The sequence below is a fragment of the Rhinopithecus bieti genome, unplaced genomic scaffold (assembly GCF_001698545.2).
Source record: "Rhinopithecus bieti isolate Rb0 unplaced genomic scaffold, ASM169854v2 scaffold_7884, whole genome shotgun sequence".
Lineage (NCBI taxonomy): Eukaryota > Metazoa > Chordata > Mammalia > Primates > Cercopithecidae > Rhinopithecus > Rhinopithecus bieti.
This window is the reverse complement of record NW_016806331.1, coordinates 4,945,981-4,955,530: the sequence shown is the minus strand read 5'-3', so window position 1 is coordinate 4,955,530 and position 9,550 is coordinate 4,945,981. Positions and strand designations below refer to the sequence as shown.

The window sequence follows — 9,550 nt, the reverse complement described above, 5'->3', positions numbered from 1 at the left end:
TATTATTATTTCTTTTTATAGATAGAGTCTTGCACTGTCGCCAGGCAGGAGTGCCATGGCATGATCTTGGCTCACTGCAACCTTCACCTCCCGGGTTCCAGCAATTCTCCTGCCTCAGTCTCCCAAGTAGCTGGGACTATAGGCATGTGCCACCATGCCCAGGCTATTTTTGTATTTTTAGTAGAGACAGGGTTTCACCATGTTGGCCAGGATGGTCTCGATCTCCTGACTTGATCTGCCCACCTCGACCTCCTAAAGTTCTGGGATTACAGGCGTGAGCCATTGTGCCAGGCCCGAAGGAACTAATTTTTAAAAATATTTACTGATTGGTTGTCCTTGAGAAGACTTGAAGCATTTCATTATTCTAAATCAATCTCAAATTTGTCATCTGAGAGCTAAATAGAATAAAGAGGCCACTGAACTTAGAGGAAAGATTATGTAACCAGGAATCCCACTTTGAGGCTTCCTTTATCTCTTCTTTTTATGATCTCTTTGGAGTCTCAGCCCTGAGTCCTGCACTACTCTCCATGGTCATAGAGCACTCTGATACTGTTTCCATCTAAAAAAGAAAACAACTCTGAGAAGGAGGTGGCCAGAGCTCTTTCGTGGACAAGGATGACTTAAGGATGATTTGAGGAAGGAAAAAAGACTTTCTCTCTATAAAATCTTCTATTAGAGGCCATTCTTTTTTTTTTTTTTCTTTTTTGAGGCAGGGTCTCACTCTGTAGCCCAGGCCAGTCTTGAACTCCTGGCCTCAAGCAACGCTCCTGCTTTGGCCTCCCAAAGTGCTTGGATAACAGATGTGAGCTGTTGCACCTGGCTTAGAGTCACTCTTTTGGGTTAAGTTGTTCTCTCTAGAAAGCCTTTGTTAATTATAAGTAAGGATTGATACCTATTACATCAACTATGATTCCAGCAAAGATAACTTCACTATCTCAATCAGCTGTTAACTTAGAAAGCTAGACTTTTATGGTGTTAAACACACATACACGCACACACACACACACACACGAGCAGCTTTGGGTCTTCCAATCCTATACTTAGCACATTGTACTACAAAGAATCTCCTTAATATATTTGTATTAAGTTAATAGGCAAATGAAGAGGAAAGGCTGTAGTGTGTTTTATGGGGAGACAGGCTCAGGTGTGTCTAGATATTAAAGTCTGGATATGAAGGTTACCAAGGGTGAAAGATTTTGATGAAAGAATGAAAACATCCATGTCCAAGATTTCCAGTTTCATTTCTCAGTCACTAATTTGAAGTCACCAAATAAACAAAGTGAAAATGGGTGAAACGTACTTTGAGTTACAAAAAGTTTATCTTAATTCATTGACTTTTCAACTGCTCAGATGTCTTAAAATTTTTTAAAAAATAACTTGCTACAGTAAAGAGCCACACAAATACTCATAGCAGAGGAACAATTTCTGGATTTTATTTTTTCAGTCGGTGAGCTTTTTAAGGATTTGGGGAGGATGAGAATAAAAGAGTGACTTCTTATTTTCAGCTTTTCTATCTGGATGTGTCAATTCCTCGTAATTTCTAACACAGCAATGGAAATTTACAAGGTGCCTGAAAGAACAAATAGAACTTTCAGACCTGGAGAAATTCTAGTAATCACCACTCTGGATATATTATTATAATTAGTATTTTAAAAAAGAAAACAATCTTTCAGAAAGACAGGAAGTTTAGGAGCCAAAGCCAGAGGCCCTAATACAAATCCCCCCTCCCATCCCCCCATCCCCATCTTCTTCGCTGCCCTTTACTGAATTAGCAGGAACAGTTCAAACACGCCCACAGCCCAGGAAATAATGAGACCCAAGTGATCCAGTTAGATAGAAAAAGTAGTTTGCTTTTTGCTTGGCATCTCCCAAATTATCTTGAGTGTAAACAAACAATAAAATAAAAAATGTTTCAGAAGCCAATTCGGCTCCCAGGCCCTCACCAAAACTCGAACCTGGTACTTTTCGTAAGTGCGGGTCAAGAAATGGGCGTCAAGTTAAAGAGCTAGTGGCGCCTCTGAACACACCCCGGCAGGGCGAGCAGGTCCTTGTCCAGGGAGACTCCTTCTCCTGGCTTTGGGGAAGGTGCCTCCTGTCCCCGCGGGTTCCTCCGTAGAAGGCTGGGTCTGCGGGACGCGGCGCCGGGCGGGTGAGAGAAAGCCCGGGCAGAAGAACACGCAGTCGGCGACCGGACGCGAGCACGGGGCGGGTGGAGAGCGTCTCACCGGGCACCGCTGCTGTTGTCCCGGGTGCTGAAAAGCCGGGAACTTCCCGGGAAGCAGCGGCACTTTTCTCCCTGGATGGTGGGTGTGGGGGCTCCAGGCTGCGCACCTGCTAAACCCGCCTAGTTGCCCAGGGAGGGGTCCGCCAGATGTGCCCCTCCCCAGCCTCGTTCGGGGAGAAGGATGGGGCGGGGCGTGGGGGTGAGCACAGCCCGGCACCGCAAGTGGGACCCCAGGGTGCCCTTCTCCGCAGCTCCCGGGCTGCCGCGCGCGGCGAACCCCGCTCCACCTGCACGCGAGGCGGGCCGGGGGCAGAGGGCGCCGGGCTGTGGGGGGAAACGGCCCGCGTCCCGGGATTGGGGGGGTGGAGGAGAGAGCGAGCGGGCATGCGCAGTGGGGCGGAGGAGGTGGCGATGGCCGGGGGAGGCGGGGGGACTGCTGTTTATTTGCAGCTGGGCCAACTCGGCGGCGCAGGAGGCGGCGGAGCGCCGGGCGCTCGCGGCGGGTCCAGCTGCCGCAGCACCATGCCCGAGCCCCCTTCCGGGCAGCCGCCGCGCGCCGCCGGGGCCCCGGTAGGGGAGGATGCCAGACGGCCCGGGAAGAGGCCAGGAGCACAGCGGCGGCGGCGGCGCGATGGTGCTGACCACCTCTGCCCGAGGCGGCGGCGGGGACCCGCGGCACCCTCCCGGCGGCAGGGCTGCGGGCTCGCGCCGGCCGGGGCCGCGGCGCTGCTGGCCGGGGCGAGCTGCCTGTGCTACGGCCGCTCCCTGCAGGGCGAGTTCGTGCACGACGACGTGTGGGCGATCGTGAACAACCCCGACGTGCGGCCAGGCGCCCCGCTCCGCTGGAGTATCTTCACCAACGACTTCTGGGGCAAGGGCATGGCCGAGAACACCAGCCACAAGTCCTACCGGCCGCTCTGCGTCCTCACCTTCAAGTGAGTCTCTCACCTCGCGCTAGCCGCCGCTGCCTCCTCTACCCTCCGCCCGTCCCTCGGTCCGGGAGAAGTTGAGGAACTGACTTGGGGGCATTTCATTTTTGCCGCCCTTTCCCTCCACACCTTCCTCCTCTCCAGGATGTGCATGGCACTGTGCTCTGGGATCCAGTGCCCGGCTTATCTGGGCTCTCGGGGCTGTTCGGGAGGCGCTGGCTGGGGAGTTGGGATCGAGTTTTTCAAGTGTCTGCGCTCTCAGCGGGCTTCTCTCTCGAGGCAGGGCTGGGAGCGGGCTGGTGGAACCGCCTCCGCACCCCGTCGTCTGCCGGATCGTGACCAAGTGGGACTAGCGCGGACCTAGAGGGTTCCGGAGGGGTGGCGGTGGTGGCTATGCTTCCAAGTTGAGAATTTCTCGGAGGCTGTTGGGCAGTTTTGCAGATGAGAAGTGTATCAGCCCCTTAAGGATTTCGTTCAGATGAGGCGAGGCGGGAGCCTTGAGCTGACAGGGCTGCGTGGGTTTAGGAGAGGGAGCTGAAGACTCTCCCCAGCCCCCAGCCCCCGCCTTGCACCCTTGGCTGCTCCCCGAGGCTCTCCAATCTGCCAGACCGCTCTGCATCTAGACTTTAGAAGGTGCAGAGAGAAGTAACGCAGAGCCTAGGCTTCTCCAGGAACCCTGGGGTCCCAGCCGAAATAGTTTTTCTTTTACAACCTCGGAATCGTGATTCAGCGTTTCTGGTGTGAATAAGTGTAAAGGGAACCGAGAATATGCCAGGTTTTTGTGGGGTGGAGTATTTTCTTTAATTTAAAAAGAAGCCTAGCTTCTGAGGAAAGAAGAGAAGCGCTCGTTTGAGGGAAGTGCTATCTTACACAATCAGGAGCTTGACTCAACCCTTTATAATGTGGCTCAGCATTTAAGCTCATTTTAATGCGCCGGTCAAAACTGTTGAAATAATATTGTTGCGCTATTATCGGCGTTTTCAGCCTTTTTCCAACGGGTGTAATAGGAACCCGTGTTTATGGTAATGATTATTTGAGACTGGGTTGGCAGCTTGAAAAGCCTGCTCTGGCTGAGAAGCTTAGGCCTCTTGACAGGTGTCTCTGATGACTTAGAAAAGGAAACCATAGCAATCGGCAACAATTCATGGGCTTTTGACTTACGTTTTCCACTGAAAGTTTAATGTTTTTAAGGAGAGTGAGAAAATTACATATTTGACTTTGAAGAGAATATGTTACAGACATTTGTCCTCTTAGAAAGTTGTTCTGGTTTTCTGCTGAAAGACCACCTCGGCTAACCTCGTTCGTTATTCAGTTTCCCAGATGTTTCTGAAAATCTCCTTGGGACGAATATAAATGTTTCACTTCTAGATTGACCTGCTTTTTCATTTATTACCGTCAGGGTTGTTGGTTAATTTAAGGTGTGCAAATTCACAGCATGAGATGTGCTTGCTGTCTTTGTAACAGCCATGGAGACCATCCTGGTCACAGGTCTGAGTATTTTTCAATTAAAAAGGGCAGAGTCATATGCCTGTACCTACTTGCTGGAGAGTAGGGAAGGGTGTTTTCACTTCTTGACTTTCTAGAAGATTTTCTTCTTTTTTCTCTGTCTTTTCTCTCTTTTTTTTTTGAGATGGGATCTCACTCTGTCCTCCAGCCTGGAGTGCAGCGGCATGTTTATTCCTCACCGGAGCCTGAAACTCCTGGGCATAAGCAATTCTCCTGCCTCAGTCTCCCAAGTAGCTGGAACTACTGGCACATACCATGCACCCAGATATATTTTTAAATTTTTTTGTAGATATGGGATCTTCCTGTGTTGTGTAGGCCGTTGTTGAACTCCTTGGCTAAGCGATCTTTAAGCCTCAGCCTCCCAATGTGCTGGGCTTGTAGGCATGAGCCACTGCACCTCACCTAAAATGTTTTATTTTTCTTCATAATGCAGACAGCAGAAGGGAGGGGTGGAGAGAGTAGGCAAAGAAGTAAGACCATTGACTAAGAGGAAAATTAGCTAGGGGTTGACAGAACAAGGGCAAAGGAGAGTTGGGGGGTTTAGGAGGAAGAGAGCTGAGGGACTCTTGTGGTAATCATTGACTGTAACAAGCAGCTTGGTATCTAAGAGGCATAGCTTGCTGTATATTATATGCCACTGCCTGTGAAAGATACACTTGTTTTTTGAGAAGATTGAGTTGCAAATCTAGAGGAGCAACACAGCACTAATTGGAAAGAGATAACTGCCTCTTCAGAAAGAGAACGTTAAGTAGTCTTTCTGTGCTCACATGCATTGATTTAAATAAGACTGGACAGCTTTCTTTATAGTCACCTAAGGTGAAACTGCATCTTCTAGTGCGATAGCATGAAGCTGGAGGACATCAACGACTTTAGACCCACACAACTCTACAGGATGGTACAAAGAAGAACAGAAAGCCACATTTATTAACTATTCACTATGAACCAAGCATTGGCCTAGATGCTTCACATAGATTATGTCTTTATGATTTTCATTTTAGATAGTGAAAACACAATTCAAGGGGCCCTTTAAATCTGTGTAAACAATTTTAACTGTATCTTAAATTATGCTTGTTTGAGCAAAATCTTTGAGTTTTCAAACCCCTTTAAAAAAATTTTTTTTAAATATAATTGTACATTCCCATGCAGTTTTGAGTAATAATATAGAAATTCCTTATACTCTATCCATTTCCCCCAATGGTAACATCCTGCATTATGATAGTATAATATTACAACCAGGAAATTGATATTGATGCAATCTACAGCATTTAGTCAGATTTCACCCATTTTATATGTACTTCTATTTTTTTTTTATTTTACTAAGTGTGTATTTAGTTCTATGCAGCTTTATCATATGTGTAGATTTCAGAGAGTACCACCACAGTCAAGATACAGAACAGTTCTATCCCAAGGATCCTTGGTACTTCTTTATTGCAGTCATGGACACCTAATCTTTAACAACTGCCTAATCCATAATCCCCTCACCCAAATCCATAACAACCATGAATCTATTCTCCATTTTTATCATTTTGTCATTTTAATACTGTTGTATAAATGGAGTCACGTAGTATGTAACCTATTGAGATTGGCTTTTTTCACTCAGCGTGTCTCTGGATCTTCAGGCTGTTGCATGTATCCATAGTTTGTTCCTTTTTATTACTGAGTTGTATTCCATTGTATAGATACACCACAGTTTGTGTAACTATTCACCTGTTGGGGACATCTGGGTTGTTTCCAACTTTTGGCTGATACAAATAAAGCTGCTATACAAATTCACGTACAGGTATTTGTGTAAACATAAATTTTTATTTCTCTGGGATAAATGCCCAGGAGTCCAATTGCTGGGTCATGTGATGGCTGCATGCTTATATGCTTTATGTGAAGTTGCCACACTGTTTTCCAGATGTTCCTACCAGCAGTGTCTGAGTAATCCAGTTTCTGTGCATCTCCGCCAGCGCTTTGTATTGTTGCTGTTTTTTACTGTAGCCATTCTGATAGATATGTAGTGATATCACACCTCTATATGTACCTCATTAATTTACCATTCCCTAATGAGTGAAGTTATTAAACATCTAATATTAAACCAAAGAGTGTGGTAAATGTGCCTTTGTATCTTTTGTCCATTTGTAGGTTTTTTTTTTTTTTCTAATGTTGAGTATTGACGTTCTTTATATATTCTAGATACATGTGTACTTTGTCGAGTATGTGATTGCTAAATATTTTTTCCCACTCTGTAGCTTGTCTTTTTGTTCTCCTCACAGGACCTTTCCCAGTGCAGAGCTCCAAACATATTTTTATTAAAACATAAGTTGATTTTTGATTCACTGAATGTATGTCACACATACTGAGAGCTAGAAATTTCCTTAAGAATAAATGCAACTTATAGATGCATAATACTTTTTGCTATAAAGGTGCTTGCTTGTGTACTAATAAATGATAAAAGTGCTTGCTTAGGTAGTAAAGATACTAATTATATATTTTTTCAAATAAGAAATGAGCTAAAATTTGAAATGAGGAAATAGGTTATAGACCATCTACTTTTACCAGTTTTGAGGGGATGGGACAGTGGAATATGAAAGCAGCTTACCAAGATATGGTGACTTTGCACTATGTCACTTTAGCTAAGTTGAGACTGGGTTTCTTAGAATTGCCTTTGCAAGATGATCTGGGTTAGGACTGACCATAAGAAAAATTTCTGCAAGATTGGGAAGATGAAAGTGAAGTGGCTGAGATCACATTCAGAAGGTTGGCATAGGTTTTGTTGCTGCCAGGCCTCATGCAGTTTGTCACAGAAATGTTGGTGAACGTGCTGTTCATTTGCAGCAGCACCCAGGCCCTCAGCTCCTCCAGTGCTCTCCAGATCTCCTCTTTCAGCTAGTTGGAATCATGGTGCAGGTATGTATGCAGTTCTGCAGGGAAGAGTGCCATTCTTTTTGCAAGCCTCTTGCATTATTAAAGTTGGAGCCTTAAAGGCACTGGGAAACAGACGTGTATTTTAGTTCATTCTTGTGGATTCCATTTTGCCTTTGCTTCCCCCTACTTCAAGTCCATTCACCTTCTCTTCCAGAATGGCCCTGCTGCCCTGCCGGCTTTCAACTTGGGTTATAGACACAGAAGCATCACACTTACATAGGGATCTAACCAGCCCCAGCAATTGTAAAAGGTCAGATCCGCATAGTACATCCCTTCTTCTGAATCACTCATGGTGGCTCTGCTTTTCTAGTGAAACCTTAACTGATACAAATGACCATCTCTTTGTGTTCCTTGAAGTGAATTTAGAATTATAATGAATTTCTGTTTCCAATCAAATCTCAGATTCAGTCTTTTCATAAGATCATGCCCAAGGGTATGCAGGAATATTTTTGGACCATAGTGGTACAGAATCAAAACATCTGTGACTCTGTAAGAGTAACATTTTTTTTTTTTTTGCTTCTTTATCCTTCCCTGACCATGTCCTGTTTATAAGCCTGAAATCAAGAGAAATGTATTAAGGTACTCCGTAGACAGTGAATTGACACAGAACCAAACTCTATGATATCCATAATACCTCCCTTGAAAAATGGTCCTGAATGGTTTCAAATAAACTTAGCTTTTTAATTTTATGCCCCCCTTCTCTTGGGAAGAAGATACTGCTGAATTGTTCACAGTGCCATTCCATTCGGTAAGCAAGTGGAAGTCTGCTTCAACAAGCAAGAACTAATGATTTTCAATGTTAAAATGGGGAAACTCAGCAAATTAAAGAACTTTAAACTCCTGATTCTCTCCCTGTGTGTTTAGCCTATTAGATTATGTTTGCTATAATGTTTTATTTTTTTAAGAGCTTCTGATGGTAATGTAAACCATAAGAGTGAAAGTGGGTGGTTTAAAATGTCAGAGCTAAAAAATAGACTGTCGTAATATGTGCAGCTGTAGGAATTTGCAGCATTTTAATGTCTGATCTTGAAAGTTTTTTGCAGCAGTTTGCATCTTTTAGTTACGAATAATATGCCAACCATGAAAATAAGCACTAACTAACCTCCATGCCCACAACCTTAAAGAAATGGTGATGTTTCTTTTGGTTCTATTCCTTTTCATTTGACTTCTGTGGAATTTCATTTTGACACAGCCTGTTGCTACAAAGCTGATAAATTTGTTTTTAAGTCTATCATAGGTGACAAGTAAAGATTCTCTAGGATGTTTGACTAGATTGTCTAGGATGTTCAGTGACAGAAATACCAAGGGCAAACGTGATTGGAGGCAAGAAAAATTTTATAAAGAAAAATGAAAAACTGCCTTTGAAAACTTTATGCCACCCTAAGGTTATCTTGGAAGCTCCAAGAGGAGGAGGTTGTGATTATAATCTAGTAGGATATGCTTTAGACTACAGTCTGGTAGTGTAGGAGGGATGGAAAGTGAGAGGAATATATTTTGGACTCATGAGGGTTTTATAGGTGAGTCCCTGAATGAAGGCTTGGAAGTCACCTTCCAAAGCAGTCTATTATTACCAACCAGTGTCTTTTCTGTCTTTCTTTCAAGCTGCATTCATATTTTTCCTAACTTTGAGTATGTCATCAACTCAAAGAGGGGGGTAAGGAGGCCGGGCGCGGTGGCTCCTGTCTGTAATTCCAGCACTTTGGGAGACTGAGGTGGGTGGATCACTAGGTCAAGAGACCAAAACCATCCTGGCCAACATGGTGAAACCTCATCTCTACTAAAAAAACAAAAATTAGCTGGGTGTGGTGGCACACACCTGTAGTCCCAGCTACTTAGGAGGCTGAGACAGGAGAATTGCTTGAACCTGGGAGGCAGAGGTTGTAGTGAGCTGAGATCGCACCACTGCGCTTCAGCCTGGAATCAGAGTGAGACTCTGTTAAAAAAAAAAAAAAAAAAAAAAAAAAAAAAAAAAAAAAAAAAA

The 9,550-nt window shown here is 44.7% G+C and overlaps 2 protein-coding genes across 2 annotated transcripts in view; one reads left to right on the top strand and one right to left on the bottom strand.

Annotated features, from left to right (window-relative positions):
* Positions 1-1,504: 1,504 nt before the first annotated feature.
* On the bottom strand, positions 1,505-2,748 carry LOC108531981 (WAS/WASL-interacting protein family member 1-like). Its single transcript, XM_017875663.1, has 3 exons — positions 2,695-2,748; positions 2,028-2,657; positions 1,505-1,570 (listed from the first exon to the last, which is right to left on the bottom strand). Exons 1-3 carry the CDS (start codon positions 2,746-2,748, stop codon positions 1,541-1,543), a joined length of 714 nt encoding a protein of 237 aa, XP_017731152.1. The 3' UTR covers positions 1,505-1,540.
* TMTC1 (transmembrane O-mannosyltransferase targeting cadherins 1) overlaps positions 2,717-9,550 on the top strand; it is a 291,686-nt gene continuing 284,852 nt past the window's right edge. The window contains 2 exon segments of the mRNA XM_017875607.1: positions 2,717-2,894; positions 2,897-3,159. Coding sequence (XP_017731096.1) covers positions 2,805-2,894; positions 2,897-3,159 — 353 coding nt within the window. The 5' untranslated portion in view covers positions 2,717-2,804.

Bases quoted from the DNA above. Each gene is read 5' to 3' on its own strand.
- LOC108531981 (XM_017875663.1), bottom strand. From the start codon at position 2,748: ATGGTGCTGCGGCAGCTGGACCCGCCGCGAGCGCCCGGCGCTCCGCCG. The intron at 2,658-2,694 runs GCGCCGCCGAGT...AATAAACAGCAG, and splicing joins CCGGCGCTCCGCCGCCTCCT to TCCCCCCGCCTCCCCCGGCC. The intron at 1,571-2,027 runs GTGTGTTCAGAG...TTGTTCTTTCAG, and splicing joins GACCTGCTCGCCCTGCCGGG to GCACCTTGTAAATTTCCATT.